General features: G+C 40.5%; 2 protein-coding genes across 3 annotated transcripts; one reads left to right on the top strand and one right to left on the bottom strand.

Annotated features, from left to right (window-relative positions):
- The first annotated feature begins 529 nt into the window (after window positions 1-529).
- LOC106092201 (3'-5' exonuclease) lies at window positions 530-6,958 on the top strand. Its single transcript, XM_013258984.2, has 6 exons — window positions 530-698; window positions 759-964; window positions 1,108-1,335; window positions 1,451-1,592; window positions 6,436-6,537; window positions 6,597-6,958. The coding sequence occupies exons 1-6, from the start codon at window positions 642-644 to the stop codon at window positions 6,753-6,755; spliced, it is 894 nt and encodes a 297-aa protein (XP_013114438.1). The 5' UTR covers window positions 530-641; the 3' UTR covers window positions 6,756-6,958.
- On the bottom strand, window positions 6,926-19,527 carry LOC106092200 (protein hemingway). Of its 2 annotated transcripts, XM_013258983.2 has the most exons (5): window positions 19,302-19,527; window positions 18,977-19,222; window positions 12,534-13,726; window positions 7,249-7,396; window positions 6,926-7,187 (listed from the first exon to the last, which is right to left on the bottom strand). In XM_013258983.2, the coding sequence occupies exons 2-5, from the start codon at window positions 19,139-19,141 to the stop codon at window positions 7,047-7,049; spliced, it is 1,647 nt and encodes a 548-aa protein (XP_013114437.2). In that variant the 5' UTR covers window positions 19,142-19,222; window positions 19,302-19,527; the 3' UTR covers window positions 6,926-7,046. The 2 variants fall into 2 exon arrangements, with proteins under 2 accessions (XP_013114437.2, XP_013114436.2); XM_013258982.2 differs by lacking the exon at window positions 19,302-19,527 and having other exon boundaries at window positions 18,977-19,285.
- Window positions 19,528-22,269: the final 2,742 nt, after the last annotated feature.

Genomic DNA, 22,269 nt, shown 5'->3' with positions numbered 1-22,269 from the left:
AATATATTGAGTGCACTATATGTCAAAATAAGTGATTAGTGCAACTTTGATTTTGAGTATGTTGCTATTTCTAGCCATTTTTCATTGTTTGTGTGTATGGTTCTGAACTTTTATACACACACACCCAACCAAACCTCGTTGACAGATAGCGCACTTCGCGAGAAAATATTGTTTAGGGTACAATACCTGGCAATTATGTGATGGCTCAACACGCTTATTCTGTTTTGGCCTTTACGCCGTTAACTATAATGCTCGGCTTAGAGCATACAACAATTCATTGGTTGGCAACTCGTATTCAATCGACTTTTGGCGCGCAAAAATAAAAACAAATGTTTAATTTTCGGGATTCGGTGCATAGTCATCGTTATACTCAGTACAGTTATAACTGTACATTGTTTTTAATTCTGTAATTTTATTACACGTGTTTTTATATACAGTTGGTGGGGACACCAACTTCGGAAGTACAACCTGGCATATAGAGTCGTACTCTGCCATTTTAATTAAAGTCCAAAAAAAAAAAAAATTTTCGCATCTGTCGTGGGAAAGCAAACAGTTTGACGATAAAAGATCAGTGAGATTATATTCATTCACCAGATTGTAAGCACAACGTATTATTGAACTACTCAAAATTAAAACTAAAAATGCCAAGAAAACGTAATTTGGAAACAGCAACGAAAACGCCTCAAGACGAACAGAAGGTATATCAACCACTACAATGTCCATCCATAAACTAAAACTTTTTGTGTTCTCCCCCACAGTCTGTCCAAGATAAAGAGAATGAAGAAAATCCTCCCAAAAGACGAAGCACTAGAAGTACACGCAATACTAGATCCATGGTCGAGGATGGTGGGGCAGTGGCTTCTCCAGAGAAAAAGAAAAAGCCTTTGGCTTTTGTTAAATATCGCGGTGCGATTAAATATTTTACCAATGGCAATGAAATAGCCGAGGCCTCAGATAGTCTAATGTAAGTGTTAAAGCCAAACTTATTATGTCAGTCGTAGGTGTTTTCTTTCACTTGGCATAGTCTAATAGCGAAACAATGCCTTCATATCATATGAGTGTAATGGCCTCGAGTTGTATCCTTCATTTTTTTGTTTTCATTTGTAGGCAATTTGTGGAGAAACAACCTGGCGATGATTTGGTACCCATTTCATTCGATATGGAATGGCCATTTTCCTTTCAAACTGGTCCCGGCAAATCGGCCGTAATTCAAATGTGTGCCGACGAAAAGTGTTGCTATGTCTTCCAGTTAACAAATCTTAAAAAATTGCCTGCGGCCTTAGTGGCATTGCTAAAGCATAAGCGGGTGAGACTGCATGGAGTAAATGTGAAAAAGTAAGTAAGAACAGCTTCAAAATGCAAAGAAATTTTTTACAAAATTTGCCCTTTGTGGTTTACAAAATTTTACAAAAATGAAATAGAAGTAACATCAATGAATCGTTTCTTCTAGTGATTTCCGAAAATTAGGTCGAGATTTTCCCGAAGTCAATTCTGATGATCTAATTGTAAATGGACAAGATTTGGGAACATGGTGCAATGAAGTTTGTGAAACTGGTGGAAGATGGAGCTTAGATCGCTTGGCAGATTATTTGGTAAGAATTTGTTTCATATTCGTAAGGTGGTGAAAAGTCTCCAGTATATACTACTATATACGAGCATATCTGCGTCTTCCCATCGCAAGCAAATTTGGCTCTTAATAGAGATTGTCCATATGAGAATTAAAAAAGCAGACTGAGGTAGAAAACATGTACCGAAGGTCTGGATATTTTTGACACATTTAAAATTTCTTGAATCGATATAAATGGCAAGATCGATATGTTAAACATTTGACTTATCGCATGTGACATCCATTTGGGGGGCGGAACAATGATTGCACGTCTGCCTTTAAAACGATACCGATGACCCCAAGCAGGCAGAATAGAGGATGGTTGGTTCACCATGTGATGGCTGCTATCTCGTCGCACTTAAATTGAGGTTTTATCCAACTTGAAAAATCGAGTCTTACCTCCATTATCAAGAAAGGGAATCAAGAAATGTACGACCTAGTGCTCTAAGCTTACTTTTGACGCTTGCACCAGTAGGCAGTCGCGGCCAATCAGCGGTATCGAACGGAGAGTCTCAGTTAGAGGGCGGGCGGCATCGGCTCTTGCACAAATACTGAGTGCCTATGATGACATAGGCATGTTATTGGCATGACAATGCCAGTTATTGGCGCCTTTAAATAACCAATCGCCATCTTGTTCCCGCGGCGACCGATCCTATGGACCGAAACAAGCTTACTCACATCAGGAGCATGACTAGGATCGCACATCCACATAAAAATGTGGCTATAACAACAACAACAACCAATAGGTCCAAGCCTATGGCAGGGGCTGCAGCCTCAGTGTGCAACACACTGCTACAACAACAACGACCAATAGGCCAGAGACCAGTTAGCGTCGCGATATTTCAATCCTCTCCCTCCTGGTCTCTGATTTTCTAACGATGTCCTTTTTAACGACTCGTAGCGACTGTCGCCTACTGAAATTCGTTGGAAGAGAATCCGGCTCTGGCTAGTTCTCTTGCTTTTTCATTTCTGACAATCCCTTGATGATTGCAGGTCCAAGTGAGAACTCCATAACCTGATGACCTAATTTAGCAAGTCCTGGCACGGAATAACTGTGAACACCACACAGGCTGGAACATTGAGCTCCAATTTGTGTGCATTGCTATCACGAGCACGGCCACCGGTTGAGGATAGTGGAATGCTCCATACGGAGTAGTTGCAACGGCAGTTACGAACAATCAGCGGTTTCGAACGGAGAGTCAAAGTGAAAGGACGGACGGACTGCACCGGCCATTGCACAAATACTGAGAGCCTATGATGCTCGACATAACAAGGCCTTTTTATAACCAATGACCACTGTGTTCACACGGCGATCCGTCCTTTGGACCGGAACAAGCTTGCTCACCTTCAGGATCGCCACCTCCACATGAAAATGTGGCTACAACAACAACCATTTCATTTCTGACAATCCCCTGATGATTGTAGGTCCAAGTTAGAACTCTAAAGCCTGAGGGCCTAACTTAGCAAGTTCTTCCTTGTGTTGTCAATTCCAGCAGAGCCGCTTGCTGTCGACGAAGTGCATTCAGCACCCTACCCACCTCATGTGTGTATGTAGAGAACAATGTGGCTGAATGTTTGTCCCGATTGTAGGCTGAAACTACAGGACATACGTCCAACCAATCCTGCTAGACTTGACTGACTCAGTGTACAATCCTACCAGTCATGCTTGACTTACAACAAGCAGGATTGGCTGGGCGAGAGTTCTGTAGGTTCAGCCTACTATCGGGACAAACATCTAACACGCTGTCATCAATCATAGCTCTGTAAGAGATTAGGCGGCTGCATCTGCCGGAACGCAAATGAGCCAGAACTACTCTGGTTAGCCGGAGGAGTTCAATTTCTTAAGGTGCAATAGGTGGTGGTCTATTTTAAAGGACTGTCGGCATGAATACTATCTTCAACCGCTTGAACTATAAGTTCTCCCTCAGAGCGCTGAACGTCACGCTCTCGATTATCTAGATCCACCCTGATATCTCTGCGCGATGGATGCCTATTCACAACATGATGATTGGCATGGTCTTTGCGATAACAGCCCAATGGATACTGCTTAGACAGCATGTAGTTGATCCTTCGCACAGGTAGAACTTTTGTCTCTCCTGATAGAGGTGGTTCATATGATATATAAGAAAAAAGCCCGTCGCAGTATGCAGGGCAGCATTGAGCACAGATCTGAATGTTATGTAACTGCTTGCTTTTAAATGCGGCATCAAGTATTTTGGGATAGTGGCTTGTCAGAATTCTCACGCCTTCGACCATCACATTCAACTCCTTGTGCATCTTCGCTGCTGACCATGGAGTGAAAAGTGTGACTGAAGATTTGGTTCGGTAACATAGTGGTTTAACATCACGATGATGTTATCAACGATCAGCTATGATCGAACAATAGTCCCGGTACGGGATAACTATTAGCACCTCACAATCCCATGGCAGCCGGTTGTACGTACCGGATTGACCCGATGGAGTTCTTCATCGGCAAGGGCTGCCGCCTCAGTGTATAACACACTGCTACAACAACAACATTAGCACCTCACAGTCTGGAACTTTGACCTCCTATATGTTGGGTGTTCATCGTTATCAAATGAAAATTTGCCCATGAACATTCCATTAAGGAACTGGGGCAAACTTCTCACAAATCGATGAGTGCTGTCCGATTCAATTTAAGCTCAATGGTAAGGGACCTCCTTTTTATAGCCGAGTCCGAACGGCGACACCTCTTTGGGGAGAAGTTTTTACATGGCAAGTACCTCACAAGCATTAGGAGGGGATAACCACCACTGAAAAATTTTCTGCTGTTCCTGCCAGGATTCGAACCCAGGCGTTCAACGTCATAGGCGGACATGCTTACCTCTGCGCTACGGTGGCCTCCATCGTTATCATGAGAAGCTTAGCTCTGAGCTACCGGGCGCATCCACAGGTTTCAGATAGTGAAATGCTCTATAAGGAGTAGCTGCAACTGCAGTCATGGAAAATCAGCGGTGTCAGATGGGGAGTCTCAGTGAGAGGCCGGACGGCACGGGCTCTTGTTTAAGTACTGCTAGTTTTGGCGCCTTTAAATAACCAATGGCATTAGATTCCCGCGGCGATCGGTCCTTTGAACTGAGACGATCTTACTCACCTATAAGAGCTTGAAGAGGAACGCTACCTTTACATGCAAATGTGGCAACAACAACATCGTCCGCATACGATACGATCTCAATGCAGTCTGGAGAATGTGGACTGGAAGAGAGTTAGAGGTTAAACACTCTGAGGAGGCAGCTCCTGGCAATTGAGGATTCAGATTCATCAGGTCTATACTTTGCATGGAACTGGCTTCATGCTGTAAATCATGAAAGTTGGACATCAGCTAGACGGACAAGAGTGCGAATAACGGCTCTCGCATTTCCACCTCGGAATGTTTAATAAATGGACGGTTGAACAACTCGATGCATCTCTTTAGATCAGTTATTGCTACGATGGCAATTGGGGGGTTTGCCTAGGTTCAAGAGTGCTACGTCAGCAGACCACGGCTTATCAATACCGTCGCTTAAGCTTGCGAACAAATATTTAGATTTTTGTTTATACCCTTCACCATAGGATGGGGGTATACTAATTTCGTCATTCTGTTTGTAACACCTCGAAAAATATGCGTCTGAGACCCCATGAAGTATATATGTTCTTGATCGTCATGTCATTTTGAGTCGTTCTAGCCATGTCCGTCCGTCTGTACGTCCGTCCATCCGTCTGTCTGTCGAAAGCACGCTAACTTTCAAAGGAGTAAAGCTAGCCGCTTGAAATTTTGCACAAATACTTTTTATTAGTGTAGGTCGGTTGGAATTGTAAATGGGCCAAATCGGTGCATGTTTTGATATAGCTGCCATATAAACCGATCGTGGGTCTTGACTTCTTGAGCCTCTAGAGGGCGCAATTCTCGTCCGATTTGACTGAAATTTTGCACGTGGTGTTTGGGTATCACTTCCAACAACTGTGTTAAGTATGAATCAAATTGGTTCATAATCTGGTATAGCTAGCATATAAACCGATCTTGGATCTTGACTTCTTGAGCCAATAGAGCGCGCAATTCTCATCCGATTTGACTGAAATTTTGCACGTGGTGTTTTGGTATCACTTTCAACAACTGTGTTAAGTATGGCTCAAATCGGTGCATAACCTGATATAGCTGTCATAAAAACCGATCTGGGATCTTGGCTTCTTGAGCCAATAGAGGGCGCAATTCTCATCCGATTTGGCTAAAATTTTGCATGTGGTGTTTTGTTATGACTTCCCATAACTATGCTTAGCATGGCGCAAATCGGTGCATAACCTGATATAGCTGCCATATAAACCGATCTGGGATCTTGACTTCTTGAGCCTCTAGAGGGCGCAATTCTCATCCGATTTGGCAGAAATTTTGTACAACGACTTCTCTCATGACCTTCAACATACCTGTCTAATATGGTCTGAATCGATCAATAGCTTGAGACAGCTCCCATAAAAAACCTATCTCCCAATTTTGCTTCTTGAGCCCCTACAAGGCGCAATTCTTATCCGAATGAACTGAACTATTACACAATGACTTTTACAATGTTCAGCATTCATATATGGTCCGAATTGGACTATAACTTGATATAAGCTCCAATATCATAACAGTTCTTATTCAATATTCCTTGTTTGCCTAAAAAGAGATACCGCGCATAGACCTCGACAAATGCGATCCATGGTGGAGGGTATGTAAGATTCGGCTCTAAGATTTTTAGAGTTTTTCTTATGGGCTTTATTAGATTTTTATGTAGTTTTACGAAACCCCAAACACTTCCACTTTTTACTAACATCTCTATGCCTTCCCTCCATAGCTAGATAAAGCGATCGATAAAAACAAGAAGGTCCGCATGAGTAAGTGGCATGTTATACCGCTGGATGAAAATCAACTTATGTACGCAGCTGTAGATGTCTATGTAAGTGTCCGAAACTATTTTAAGGATCTGGCTTAGCATACATTTTTCTCTTCTTTCAGATTGGACAACTTATGTATCGTGAATTGGAACGAAGAGCGAAAATCAAACACGAAAACGAGACGAAATTCATCGAGAAGAATGGTGAAGAGGCCTTTAAAGCTGTTAAAGCTTTGGGGGAAAATTTCATCAATGAGAAATCAGATGAGTTGGCGATTTAGCATGCCAACTTGATCCAACCTTTGTTATACCTCACTACAGAAAAAATTTGGCTACGTTGTTTCTTCTATTTGTTTATAAGTGTCGACATAATGTTACGAGTTACCATTTCCCCCATTGAGCATTGGATTAAGCAAAACGCATTTTTTTAACCTATACAAGTACAAAGTGACTAAAATAAAATGTTTATTCATTGATTTTCGAATTTTTACATCAGTACGTCAATTAAATCGCAATTACAACTCCATTCATCAATCAGTGCAATGCAAAAGAAATTTTTCCTCAAGCAATTTTTACGAGATCAAGGGACGCCTCCTTAAAGCAATTGCCTCAATTTTACGTTGCAATACCTGATTATCCATTTCAATTTGACGTTGTTGTTTTTTGCGATTCACAGCCGATGTGGTAAGTCGAACTTGTGTTTGTGAGTTTGTCTGAAAATAAAAATTGCGAGGTTTTAACAAAATTTAAATGGCTGAGCATCATCCCACTTACTTTGTTAGGTACTTTGTGTTGGGCACTCTTTGACATGTACGTGGGTTTTTGTGTTAAAATCTTGCGCAGGAGGATTTGGTTGTGCCTCTCGATTTCCCGCATACGCTCATTGGAAAAGCTCATACTTTTGCGGGGATGTGGTCTAGCTCTGGAAGTATAAAACAAAATGAAAAGAGATGCGATACACAATCTAAATCAATAAATTTTATTAAAAAAAAGTTGCACAATATAAGATTTTTTTAGAATACTAGCCGAACCGGGCTCACTCCGCTGCGCCTTCTTTAACTATCTAATATCTTTTAAGGGTGGGGACACTTCGCCATTGTAGCATATGTCCCCCTATAGCGTCTAATTGTCGTGATTGGTCTATATATCCTTTGGTGCATCGGGGGCCGCCCCAATAGAAACCATGTTTTGTTCTTGATGACGGCAGGTTACGTAAGGTTAGGTTCAAAAGAGGGTGCAGATATCTGCCCTATGCCAGATAATCTGCCCTATGCCACTATAGACATACACCTAAGCCAGTAATCGGCTTGTTGTGCGTTCTAAAAACTAAAAAGTAACCTCGAAGAAGAAAATCGAACGTCTCATTATCTTCCCCACATGCCCTACACATGCTATCACTTGCCGCACTGATTTTACATAAGTGAGCTCGTAGTCTTATGTGTGCCGTTATGACACCAAAAAGCTATACTGACCTTCTTACTTCCTTTCAGTTATAGCCTCGTTCTCTCACGAGTCGGATCACCCCATAAGATATTCGACGTTCTACCGACTGTTTCGCTGTTCCACAGTGTTACATGCGTTTGTCGTCCACGCGCTTAAATCGGATTGTGTCGACCCGAAAGGCTTCGGGTTAATCACGTTTATCGACGGCAGTCCTCTGGCCTTCACTGCCAAATCGTCTGCCCTTTCATTCCCCCTTACTCCGTTATGGCCCGGCACTCAAACGATGCGGATTGTGCCATCCTCAGAGAGGGCTTTAATCTCCTTACACTACTTGGTGACTGTAAGAATGCAAAAAAATTTCTAACGAATCGCAATACAAATCTCCGAGATCTGGTGTTTTTAAAAATTAGGGTAATGAGAAGTGCTTTTTTAGGGGTGCGATGGCAGCTTAGACATTTCGACTCAAATATAGATGTCAAATTTGTGCTCCACTCCCAAATCCCTTTAATTTGAGCCCCATATTGCCAGGGTCGGTAAATATGAACCGTTTGGAGGGTGTTTTGGGGCTGGGGCGGTCACAGGTACTTTGCCGCGAAAATAGATATCAAATTTGTTCTTTTCCCCCAAATATCGTTGATTTGATTTTGCCATAGTCGGATATAAAGTTCAGTTTAGGGGGCGACGCCCTAAAGCACCCCCTAAACTGAAGATCATATCACCCCAAACATTTGGCTTCAAAATTGGATATCAAATTCGTTTTCTACTCTCAAATACCTTTCATTTGAGACCCATATTGTCATAATGGGTCAAATAACCCATTTGATGTATCTTTAGGAGGAAAAACGCCTCCTAGACTTGAACACAAATTTTAATGTCATATTCGTAATCTACTCCCAAATACCCTTCATTTGAGTCTCGTATAGCCATGGTCGGCTAATATGCCCATTTGGGGGTGGGGCGACCTCTCATTACTTGGACCTAATTTTGTATGCCATATTTGTCGATTACTTTTCATTTGAGTCCCATATTGCTATGAACGTCAAATATATCTGTTTAGAGGAGTTTTTGGATTGGGGGCGGCCCGCTGGGTACTTGGACCCAAATTTTAATACGATGTTCGTTTTCTAGTCTCCAACACCTTTCATTTGATACCCATATTGTGCCTATCGGTCCACTTTTAGTCTTGGATAGCGTTATTGGGGTAAGGGGGAGGGACCGTCCCCATCCAATATCTAAAAATTATATAGCCTACGTTTCATTCCAGACAAACTTTGTGACAATTTTAAGAAAATCGTTTCAGCCGTTTTTATACCCACCACCGAAGGATGGGGGTATATTAATTTTGTCATTCCATTTGCAAAACATCGACATATCCATTTCAGACCCTATAAAGTATATATATTCTTGATCAGTGTAAGAATCTAAGACGATCACGATCACGCTACAGTCTTTAAAAATAGAGATATTGAGATGAAACTATGCACAGATTCTTTTTTTTGTTCATAAGTAAGTTAAGTTCGAAGATGGGCTATATCGGACTATATCTTGATATAGCCCCCCTATATAGACCGATCGGCCGATTTAGGGTCTTAGGCCCATAAAAGCCACATTTATTATCATATTTTGCTGAAATTTGAGACAGCGAGTTGCGTATATGCCCCTCGACATCTTTCTTAAATTTCGCCTTGATCGGTACAGATTTGGATATAGCTGTCATATAGACCGATCTCTCGATTTAAGGTTTTGGGCCCATAAAAGGCGCATTTATTATCCGATTTTGCTGAAATTTGAGACAGCGAGTTGTGTTGGGCCTTTCGACATTCTTCGTAAATTTGGCCCAGATCCGTCCAGAATTGGATATAGCTGCCATATAGACCGCTCCTCCGATTTAGGGTCTTAGGCCCATAAAAGCCACGATTTTGCTGAAATTTGGTACAGCGAGTTGTATTGTGCCCTTCGACCTCCTTCGTCAATTTGGCCCAGATCGGTCCAGATTTGGATATAGCTGCCATATAGACCGATCCTCCGATTTGGAGTCTTAGGCCCATAAAAGCCACACTTATTATCCGATTTTGCTGAAATTTGAAACAGCGAGTTGTGTTAGGCCCCTTGACATCTTTCTTCAATTTCGCCCTGATCGGTTCATATTTGGATATAGCTGCCATATAGACCGAACCTCCAATTTAGGGTCTTAGGTCCATAAAAGCCACATTTATTATCGGATTTTGCTGAAATTTGGGACAGCGAGTTGTTTTAGGCCCCTCGACATCTTTCTTAAATTTCGCCCTGATCGGTTCAGATTTGGATATAGCTGTTATATAGACCGATCTTCCGATTTAGGGTCTTAGGCCCATAACAGCCACATTTAATATCCGATTTTGTTGAAATTTGGGACAGCGAGTTGTGTTGGGCCCTTCGACGTCCTTCGTCAATTTGGCCAGATCGGTCCAGATTTGGATATAGCTGCCATATAGACCGATCGGCCGATTTAAGGTTTTGGGCCCATAAAAGGCGCATTTATTATCCGATTTTGCTGAAATTTGAGACAGCGAGTTGTGTTGGGCCTTTCGACATTCTTCGCAAATTTGGCCCAGATCCGTCCAGATTTGGATATAGCTGCCATATAGACCGCTCCTCCGATTTAGGGTCTTAGGCCCATAAAAGCCACATTTATTTTCCGATTTCGCTAAAATTTGGGAATGTGAGATATAGAAGGCCCTTCGACATCCTTCGTTAATTTGGCACAGATAGCTCCAGATTTGGATATAGCTGCCATAAAGACCGATCCTCCGATTTAGGGTCTTAGGCCCATAAAAGCCACATTTATTATCCGATTTTGCTGAAATTTGAGACAGCGAGTTGTGTGTTCGACATCTTTCTTCAATTTCGCCCTGATCGGTTTAGATTTGGATATGGCTGTCATATAGACCGATCTCTCAGTTTAAGGTTTTAGGGCCAAAAAAGGCGCATTTCTTGTCCGATGTCGCTAAAATTTGAGACAGTGAGTTGTGTTAGGCTCTTCGACGTCCTTCTTTAATTTGGCCCAGATCGGTCTCTCAATTTAAGGTTTTGGGCCCATAATAGGCGTATTTCTTGTCCGATTTCGTCGAAATTTGGGACAGTGCGTTGTGTTAGGCTCTTCGACAACTTGGCCCAAATCCGTCCAGATTTGGATATAGCTGCCATATAGACCGATATCTTAATTTAAAGTCTTGACCCTATAAAAGGACCATTTATAATCCGATTTCGCTGAAATTTGACACAGTGACTTATGATAGGCTTTTCGACATCCGTGTCGTACATGGTTCAGATCGGTTTATTTTTAGATATAGCTACTAAAAAGACCAATTTTGTTATACACAATTGAACAATGACTTGTACTTATTAGTATTTGGTCAATCCCATGGCAGCCGGTTGTACGTACCGGATTGACCCGATGGAATCCACCATCGGCAAGGGCTGCCGTCTCGGTGTACAACACACTGCTACAAAAACAACAACATTAGTATTTGGTCCAAATCGGAACATATTTCGATATAACTGCTATTGGACATAAGGTATGCAATTTTCACCGGATTGTAATGAAAGGTGGTTTACATGTATTCCCGAGGTGATGGGTATCCAAAGTTCGGCCCGCCCGAACTTAACGCCTTTTTACTTGTTGATTCTAAGGAACAAAACAAAAAACCGTGTCCATACAGTCATGATGGGTCATATGCCCATTTAAGGCGTTTTTGGGGGTAGGGTGACCCCCTATACTTCGATCTGATTTTGTATGCCAGATTCGTAATCTTCTCCCGAATACCTTTCATATGAGGTCCATATTGACATAAACGTCCAATTTATTTCCGGAAATTTCCGGGTTGGTGCGACCCGATGGGTACTTAAAACCAAATTTTTATACTATATTCGTATTCTATTTTCCAATGCCTTTCATTTGATACGCATAATGTTCCGATCGGTCCACTTTTGATTTTGGGTGGTTTGGTTTTTGGATAACGGGGGAGGGTCCGCCCCCTTCCGAAATCAACAAATTATAAAGCCTATTTCTCCTTCCTGACCATATTCGCAATCTACTCCCGAATACCTTTCATTTGAGTCCCATTTTGTCATGATCGTCCAAAAAACCTATTTTAGGTGGTTTTGGGGTTCGGGCGGCCCCCCCAGTTACTTGGACCCAATTTTTAATATGAAATTCGTACTCTACTCCTGAATACCTTTCATTTGAGTCCAATACTGTCCCGATTGGTCCACTTTTATTTTTGGGTAATACTTTTGTGCTAAGGGGGAGAGTCCGCCCCCCTTCTGATATCAAGAAGTTATATAGCCTATGTTTCCCTTCAGACCAACCTACACAATCTGTGAAAAGGTAATCGGTTCTGCCGTTTTTGAGTCTATACGGAACAAACAAACACAAATTCAATTCAGTGTGTAAAAAGATTTCGTCGAAATACGATTTTCAGAGAAAATTTCGTCCGAATTTGATTTTGATAGAAAATTGCGTCAAAATTTGATTTTCATTAAATTTGGTCCAAATGTCATTCTTATTGACAAAGCGTTAAAAATTTGATTATCTTTTTGAGAAATATGGATTTTCTAACTTTTTGACTTCTTACCTTAATCTGTCCGTTGAGGGTGTTGGCCGTATGAAGTTTGCATGGAAAACATAGTCGTCTGAATTGAAACAACTCGGTGCCTTGCTGGTTATCTGATACTCATATTGTGTGTCATAGTAACTTTCTGCATAGTTGTGAGTACCATCAGCCTCATCGTTTGCAGGCATAGAGGAAGGATTCGTAGTTTCAGGACGCTCCAACTCAACTTCCTCTTCTCCGAAATCGGTTATTCTTTCATTGTCTTGTTGGCAAATAACTGTCGACTCATCAGAACTTTCTGTCGTAGTAGTTTTTGAATTGTCCATGGATTTCTTGGAATCCACATTTTCTCCACTGTCTTCCCCACAGCTGGAAAAGTTGTTTTGTTGCTCCCCTCCATTGTTAAGGGCAAAATCGAGGTTTGTAGCCTCAATGGCATCGAAAAAGGCTTTGGCTATATTTTCAGGACTTAAAATGTCATTGGGTTCAAAATTGAAAGTCATTCGAATGGAGTTATCCGGCATAAATGAGTGAGGCTTAAGTTCATCGGTTATTATGGCATCGATTTGTTCAATTTGCTCAAGGGAGGAATTTCGAAGAATTTCCACAAAGTCCGTTTGGAATTGGGGAGGTGTCTGTGGCTGGGCTGTGAACTTTTCCATCACCCTTTCAATTAATTCGGGAATGGGATCTATATCAGCATCAAAGGAGTTATTCGCATATGTATCATCAGTTGTGGTAGCTTCTTCAATGATTTCAATTTCCGTTTCCTGTTGCATTACTAGTTCTGCAGGCATTTTGTGATTAACATCGACTTCCTTTGAGGATGAATTATTCTGAAGGGTTTTCTTTGGTGTTTTGGCTGAATTCTGTAGCAGATAACTCTCCTCCATTTCTCGTATTCTTTGAAATTCTCTTTCATCTTCGCTGTTTAAGATTTCCTCTTCCTCTTCTTCGCAGACTGAATCATCACTTTGTTCATCTATACTCTTCAGTTGCTGCATACTTTCATAACGCTGTGGACGAATTTCCCGGCGTGTGGTTATGGCATGGTCTTCATCCTCCTCTAGGAAATGCATTGAGGGGGTATTAATTTCAACCAAAGTTTCCCCAACAATGACATCATCCTCTTCATCCGATGAACTATCAAAGGGTACAGAGTCGGTATTGGCAGGCAGGGGTCTAATATTATGGTAGTTACGTCTTACGGGGGCCTGAAAATGGAAAAAATTAACAATAAGTGAGAAAAAACAAAAAAGATATCTTGAATCAAAAAAACCGTAAAAATTAAAATGTGCCAAATTTTACCATGAAAACTTTTCGAACAAAAATTAAAATAGAATTTTGACAAAATATTTTGAAAAACTCATACATATTTGGACAATGCTTTGAAATTCAAATTTCTGCGAAAATTTTTACAAAAAACTAATTTCCAAAAAAAAAATAATATCCAAAAAAATCAATTTTTGTTAAAATTTTGACGAAAGTTCTATAAAAATTGTGTTTTGACAAATGACCCGTCAGAACTAAGCCATCCGAAGTTGTGCTTTTTCAGCCTCAGCATAACCGACTGGTTTTACAAAATACTCAGCCACAGGGCATTTGCCACTCTGCAACCCACAGTACTAGCTTACGTCTCAGTGGCGGAAGCTTTCTTACCCACCTAACCCACCTGTCACCCAGCATAGCTTGGGTGTCTGTCCCATGGTTCCAAGAAGCGTCTTAGCATTTTTTTACTGGTTTCGGCCTCAAATGAACCGACGCCAGAGCCTTCAGCTTCGGTTATATCATGAGTCTGATCGGGCCGCCGGTTCCTCATGAACACTGTATCCAGTGCCTTCAGGACCGCGAATACCTCCGCCTGATATACGCTGCTCCCGTATAGAAGCCTATATGATTCCCTGATTCCAAGAAATTCAACGAAGAATCCTGTCCCGGTGCCCCCATCCAATACTTATCCGTGTATACAGAGGTTATCCTGAAGGGCGCGTCCCTCCCAGCTTAGACATTCCCTTTCAGGAAAACGATGTCAAACCCGTTAACAAGGACGGACTTCTCTCGCATATTATCCCTGATTCCAAGAAATTCAACGAAGAATCCTGTCCCGGTGTCGCATCCAATACTTATCCGTGTATACAGGGGTTATCCTGAAGGGCGCGTCCCTCCCAGCTTAGAGATCCCTTTTTAGTAAAACGATGTCAAACCCATCAACAAGGACGGACTCCTCTCCCATATCATCATATTATCCCTGATTCCAAGAAATTCAACGAAGAATCCTGTCCCGGTGCCCCCATCCAGTACTTATCCGTGTATACTGAGGTTACCCTGAAAGGTGGGGTCCCCCCAGCTTAGAGATCCCTTTTCAGTAAAACGATGTCAAACCCGTCAACAAGGGCGGAATTACTTCGCATATTATCAATCGTGACGCGTATATCATTTCGCCACGCCGCATCTCTACAACCTAACTCAACAGAAGAATTTGAGGAGCGCCATGCACCTGACAGTCTAAGGGCTATCTTCGTTGCCTGACACCCAACATACAGATGGAAAAACTAAAGGTCTAGAATGATATTCAGACTTTCTTTTGGAGCATTAATCCTTGCTGCGGAGATGAGCACATTCGCGGTATCCTGCACCTTTTCGTTTGCCTTGTGGAGGGCACAGTGGTCCAGATCCATATGCCATACCAGGCATCCATAGGCGAGAATCGTTTTAACAACGGAATTGTAAGTCCAATAAGTCACTTAAAAAATCATGCCGATCGGCCCATAAATGTTTGTTTGGCGAGCAATTCAAAATTTGACATGCCAACTTTCCAGCTCCACTGTACCCACTTAGATTCCCAAATTCTGCATTCTTATGGGAAAGGCCTTCAACATTGCCTATGCTAAGTTTCGTGTACAGAGCTCCATCGTTCAAAAGTTCTAGAATTATTTTCAAAATTTTTCAATTTGGTTCCTCACAAATGTCGCCACCAGCATAGGGGTTAACCATCGCTGGAATTTTTTTTTCTGATGTTCTAGCCAGGATTCAAATCCAGGCCTTCAGCGTCTTAGGGGGACACTGTAACCACTGCGCTACAGTGGATTCCACACATCCAGGAGTCCAATAATTGATGATCCAGCGTTTTAGACCTGGCTGGAGGGACGTGTTGGCGATGTCCAAGCTGATGCTCGGCGTATTGCAATTCTCCAATGAGGCTTGGGAGAAGAAGTCTCTTAAGCGTCTTACCCGTTACTGGTAAGGGAAGGGAGGTCAGTCGGTACGACTTCCCCTTGCTCGGGTCCTTTCAAGACTTCAGTACTGGGATCTCGTGGCCTATCTTCTAGACATCGGGTACTATAACAGTGCTCAAAGACAGGTTGAGGACTGTGGCAAGGTACTAGATTCCAGATTCTTCAGTGTCATTGAATAGATTCCGTCGAGGTTCATCGCCTTAGGAGGACACCGTAGTGCAGAGTTTAGCATATCCACTTTTGGAAATTCGTACATTTAGGTACTAAAAAAATACCAAAAAAGTACATCTGTTGCAATAGGATGGGGGTAAAAAGAAAAAAAAAAAAACGGAAAATAGTATGGGTAACTGGAGGAAACGTACATTTTGTACTGCAATTGGTACCATTTAGTACCTTCTATGCAGATGGATCTAGAAGTCTGAAATTTGGCTGTAGGTACATCTAGGATGATGGGTGACTAAATGATCTACTCAAAATTCGTACATTTTGGTACCAAAATTGGTACTTTCTTTGTAGATGGAGCTAGAGGTCTGAAATTTGGCATGCAGGTATAACTATGTGATGGTTGACTATGATCTTTTTACAATTCGTACATTTCGGTACCAAATTTGGTACTTTCTTTATAGATGGAGGTAGAGGCCTGAAATTTGGCATGCAGGTATAACTATGTGATGGTTGACTATGATCATTTTACAATTCGTACATTTTGGTACCCATATCGGTACCATTTGGTACTTTCTGTGCAGATGGAACTAGAGGACTGAAATTTGGGATGTAGGTGACATTTAGAAATATATGATGGCCGACTAAATGATTTTTTCACAATTCTTACATTTTGGTACCAAAATTGGTACTATTTGGTACTTTCTTTGTATGTGGAGCTAGAATTCCGAAATTTGGGATGTAGGTACAACTAAGAAACAGATGATGAATGACTTAATGATCTATTCAAAATTCGTACATTTTGGTACCAAAATTGGTACTATTTTGTACTTTCTGTTCAGATGAATCTTGAGGTCAAAAATTTGGTATGTAGATACAACTAAGAAATATATTATGGATGATTCAATTACCTATTCAATGTTCGTACATTTAAGTATCAAAATTGGTACAATTTTGTACTTTCTGTTCAGATGGATCTTGAGCTCTGAAATAATAAATATTGGGTGGGTAAAAGATCTATTCAATATTCGCACATTTTGGTACCAAAATAAAGGGTAATTTTTTTGAGGTTAGGATTTTCATGCATTAGTATTTGACAGATCACGTGGGATTTCAGACATGGTGTCAAAGAGAAAGATGCTCAGTATGCTTTGACATTTCATCATGAATAGACTTACTAACGAGCAACGCTTGCAAATCATTGAATTTTATTACCAAAATCAGTGTTCGGTTCGAAATGTGTTCATTCACCGTTCAGCGATGAGGCTCATTTCTGGTTGAATGGCTACGTAAATAAGCAAAATTGCCGCATTTGGAGTGAAGAGCAACCAGAAGCCGTTCAAGAACTGCCCATGCATCCCGAAAAATGCACTGTTTGGTGTGGTTTGTACGCTGGTGGAATCATTGGACCGTATTTTTTCAAAGATGCTGTTGGACGCAACGTTACGGTGAATGAACACATTTCGAACCGAACACTGATTTTGGTAATAAAATTCAATGATTTGCAAGCGTTGCTCGTTAGTAAGTCTATTCATGATGAAATGTCAAAGCATACTGAGCATCTTTCTCTTTGACACCATGTCTGAAATCCCACGTGATCTGTCAAATACTAATGAATGAAAATCCTAACCTCAAAAAAATCACCCTTTAAATGATGGATGACTAAACGATCTATTCAAAATTCGTACATTTTGGTACCAAAATTGGTACCATTTTGTACATTCTGTTCAGATGGAGCTAGAGGTCCGAAATTTGGAATTAAGGTACAACTAAGAAATAAATGATGGATGACTAAATGATTTATTCGTACATTTTAGTACCAAAATTGGTACCATTTTGTACTTTCTGTTCAGATGGATCTTGGGGTCTGAAATTTGGCATGTGGGTACAACTAAGAAATAATTATTGGGTGGCTAAATGATCTATTTACATTTTGGTACCAAAATTGGTGGCTAAATGATCTATTTACATTTTGGTACCAAAATTGGTACTATTTGGTACTTTCTTTGTAAATAAAGTTAGAAGTCCGAAATTTGGGGTAGAGGTACAACTAAGAAACAAATGATGAATGACTTAATGACCTATTCAAAATTCATATAAAAGTAATATTTCAATTCAATTTTCAGGAGCATCAAATATCGATGAGGTTTTGTATAAAATCCAAATTTCCAAGAAATTTTTATGAAATTTTTATGAAATTTAAATTTTAAGGAAATGTCGGAAATGGAATGCCGAGATTGTTTTACCACACATCCTTAATGATTCACAAGGACGATTTATAAATAAAGTAAATTGAGGGAATTATATATATGAAAGCTATATCTAAATCTGAACCGATTTGCACCAATATTGACAGCGTTTGTCTTTGGGCTAAAAAAGTGATGTAGGCAAATTTTCGTGATGATTGCATAACAAATATGATCTTCACCTAAGGCACAAAAAAAAGACAGATGGACTATCAGCACAGAAAGGATATGCGGACAGACGGACATGTCTAAGCCAAATCGGCAGGTCTTTCTGAGTCGAAGTACAAATTTTAGCACAGCCACAGTAGTGGTGCAGGGCACAGTTTGTGGTTTAGTATTAAATTCCATATAAATATATCCTTAGCTTACCAATTTCATTCTAGGACCTAAAATTCTTAACTAGATCCCTAAGAAAGCACTACATCCAACTTTGAACTACATGGGGGAACGTATTATCGTTAACCGATCGCCATAATATTGCGTATTTTGCTTATTGGGATCAAAAAATATTGGGAAATAATGGATGGTATGCGTTTCAAAAAACTGTTTTTTGTTTTTTGGGACACCCTAATGTGTGGGTTGTGGTTATCCAAAGTTATCGTTAACCGATCGCCAAATATTTTTTATTTTTTAATTATGGGAATCAAAACGACAAAAATAGAGTGTATGTGTTTCTCTATATGCAAAAAAAATCGCCTATATAGCCTGGGACGGTCTAAAATACAGACCTACATACACTTATCAACGCATAGAATCCAAAATCATATTTTTCCCTCCTTTCCCTTATTAGTGAATTTTCTAGCAAATTTCATTAACTCACCGTATTCAATTTCACCGTTAACAAACGTTGTTCATCCTCTGCATCACTGACCTCCGATATTTCACTTTCAATTTCAGGCACTTCAGGCACATCCGTATCAGAACCTTGCTCAAAGGTATCATCAGCGTAACGTTCATCATCAGAATTGTACGATTCGGCGCTCATGTCGAATATATTTCTTTTTGGTTAACAAACCAGTTTTTTAATATCCTTTAATATGATGCAGTAAAAATATACAGGAAAATTCTAACGAATTGTAGAGAAATGTAGTATGAAAAGTTTGTCAAAGCTTTATATTGAAATGACAGCAACTACAATAGCTTACAATTCTTGTTACCCTCAATGGCAACTATGGCAACACATGTGTTGCCATCAATAACTTGAAGTGAGTTTAATATTTCCGATATAAAAATAATTCCCTTTTTTATAAGTTTTTTTTTGTGTCTAGTTTTTGTGCTTTGGAGCAAAACTTCAATTGCTTCTCTGTTGTTGTTACTTCAATCGGCTTTATTTGAGTACTGAATATTGAGTCCTGCCTGACAGCATATGCCGGCCCCCTGCTGCCTCGTGGGCTCTCCGACTCTCTTGGGGTATTGTCATGCCATTCTTAAACGGTGGATACCAGTTGTGTTACCTTGACGATTGATTTCTCTTGCCCTACACTGCAGACAATGGTATTATAGTTTGCTTGAATGAAATAAGGGCACCAAACTCCCCGCGGTGTCATTTGGGGACGATAGCATAAGCACTCGTCAATCTTAAGCATAATCACAAAAATTACAAAAAAAAAACAAGAACAAGTAATCTTAAGTTCGGCTGGGCCGAACTTTGGATACCTACCACCATCAATAAATTAACCATCCCCTTTTATAACAACTCCACTACCATATCCTTTGTGATATGCAAATCGGGGCTGGTCTGGATCATATTTGATTGAGGTCCCGAGAACACTTATACAAGTCACAGTTTCAGCGAAATCGGGCAACAAACCAGCTCTTATGGGATGAAGACCCTAAATTGAGTAATAATTGCGGCTTTTATGGCTGCTATATCTAAATATAGTCCGGTCTGAACCATATTTGGTTCGGATGCCTAAAGACGTAAAGCAACTTAATGTTTTAAATTTCAGCGAAATCGGGTAATAATTGTGGCTTTTATGGGCTTAAGACCCTAAATCGACAGGTTCAGCGAAATCGGGTAATAATTGTGGCTTTTATGGGCTTAAGACCCTAAATCGACAGGTTGGGCTATATGGCAGCTATATCTAAATATCGACTGAACTGAACCATATTTGGGTCGGCTGTCGGGAGGCTTAGAACAATTCTCAATTTAAAATTTCAGCGAAATCGGGTACTAATTGCGGCTTTTATGGGCTTAAGACCTTTAATCGGCAGATCGGGCTATATGGTAGCTATATCTAAATATGGTCTGACCTGAACCATATTTGGGTCGGATATCGGGGGGCTTAGAACTACCCACCATTTCAGATTTCAGCAAAATCGGGTAATAACTGGGGCTTTTATGAGATAAAGACTCTTAGTCGGCAGATCGGTCTATATGGCAGCTATATGTAAATATGTTCCGATATGGACCAATTACCTCCACTGATATTTAGACCGATCTGGTTCATGTTGGACTCATATCGAAGGTATATGGAACATTCCGGGTTCCTTCCCAACGTCAAAAGTGGATTGTTTCCAAACTGTTTCCACTTTTGTAAAAGAAAGCTCAGAGAAGCGAACCGGGTTCAGCTATCAGTATATACACAAAAAATTACTAAAAGGACTGCCGATTTACCTCTCTTTGAAAACTACAAATTTTGAGCTAAGCAATCCTTAACGGTTGGAATTATTGAAGACTGCTGTCTTCAATAATTAAAAGTTAAGTATCTTAATAGCAAGTAAAAAAACATTCACCAAAGGAAATATTTCCTTAAAAACATGGAAAATTTGACATATTTTGTTTAACAAATCTCAACAAATCTCAACAAATAGATAACTTAAGGTGCTATCAGACGACATGTATTTGTCATATGAGGTGCAACTTTTTGTATCCGTATGACATTCTTTATGTAAGTCAGATGCGAATAGACCGCGCTCAAATCTACATGTATTGTCATATAAACAGTACTTTTTATACCCTCCACCATAAGATGGGGGGTATACTAATTTCGTCATTCTGATTGTAACTACTCGAAATATTCGTCTGAGACCCCATAAAGTATATATATTCTTGATCGTCGTGAAATTTTATGTCGATCTAGCCATGTCCGTCCGTCCGTCTGTCTGTCGAAAGCAAGCTAACTTCCGAAGGAGTAAAGCTAGCCGCTTGAAATTTTGCACAAATACTTCTTATTAGTGTAGGTCGGTTGGTATTGTAAATGGGCCATATTGGTCTATGTTTTGATATAGCTGTCATATAAACCGATCTTGGGTCTTGACTTCTTGAGCCTCTAGAAGGCGCAATTCTTATCCGATTGGAATGAAATTTTGCACGACGTGTTTCGTTATTATATCCAAGAACTTTGCCAAGTATGGCTCAAATCGGTCCATAGCCTGATATAGCTGCCATATAAACCGATCTGGGGTCTTGACTTCTTGAGCCTCTAGAGTGCGCAATTCTTATCCGATTGGAATGAAATTTTGCACGACGTGTTTTGTTACGATATCCAACAACTGTGCCAAGTATGGTTCAAATCGGTCCATAACCTTATATAGCTGTCATATAAACCGATCTTAAGTCTTGACTTCTTGAGCCTCTAGAGGGCGCAATTCCTATCCGATTTGAATGAATTTTGGCACGTAGTATTTTGTTATGATATCCAACAACTGTGCCAAATATGGTTCAAATCGGTTCATAACCTGATATAGCTGTCATATAAACAGTTCTGGGGACTTGACTTCTTGAGCTTCTAGAGGGCGCAATTCCTATCCGATTTGGCTCAAATTTCGCTAGACGTTGTTTATTGTTACTTTCAACAACTATGTCAAATAAAGTACAAGTCGGTTCATAACCTGATGTAGCTGTCATATAAATCGATCTGGGATCTTGACTTCTTGAGCCTCTAGAGGTCGCAATTATTATCCGATTTTCCTGAAATTTTGTACGACGGATTCTTTCATGACCATCAACATACGTGTTTATTATGGTCTGAATCGGTCCATAGCCCGATACAGCTCCGATCTCTCTATTTTACTTTTTGAGCTCACAAAGAGCGCAATTCTTATTCGAATTGGCTGACATTTTACACAGGTCTCCAACATATAATTTAATTGTGGTCCAAACCGGACCAT

The sequence above is a fragment of the Stomoxys calcitrans genome, chromosome 2 (assembly GCF_963082655.1).
Source record: "Stomoxys calcitrans chromosome 2, idStoCalc2.1, whole genome shotgun sequence".
Classification (NCBI taxonomy): domain Eukaryota; kingdom Metazoa; phylum Arthropoda; class Insecta; order Diptera; family Muscidae; genus Stomoxys; species Stomoxys calcitrans.
This window is presented reverse-complemented; position numbering and strand designations above follow the sequence as displayed.

What these genes read in the sequence shown, in the direction of transcription:
- LOC106092200 (XM_013258983.2), bottom strand. Translation starts at nt 19,141, where the DNA reads ATGAGCGCCGAATCGTACAATTCTGATGATGAACGTTACGCTGATGAT. An exon ending in TAACGGTGAAATTGAATACG is followed by an intron (nt 13,727 to 18,976) that starts GTGAGTTAATGA and finishes TTCCATTTTCAG; the next exon opens with GCCCCCGTAAGACGTAACTA. An exon ending in AACACAAAGTACCTAACAAA is followed by an intron (nt 7,188 to 7,248) that starts GTAAGTGGGATG and finishes TTTTATTTTCAG; the next exon opens with ACAAACTCACAAACACAAGT.
- LOC106092201 (XM_013258984.2), top strand. Translation starts at nt 642, where the DNA reads ATGCCAAGAAAACGTAATTTGGAAACAGCAACGAAAACGCCTCAAGAC. An exon ending in CATGGAGTAAATGTGAAAAA is followed by an intron (nt 1,336 to 1,450) that starts GTAAGTAAGAAC and finishes CGTTTCTTCTAG; the next exon opens with TGATTTCCGAAAATTAGGTC. An exon ending in ATCGCTTGGCAGATTATTTG is followed by an intron (nt 1,593 to 6,435) that starts GTAAGAATTTGT and finishes TTCCCTCCATAG; the next exon opens with CTAGATAAAGCGATCGATAA.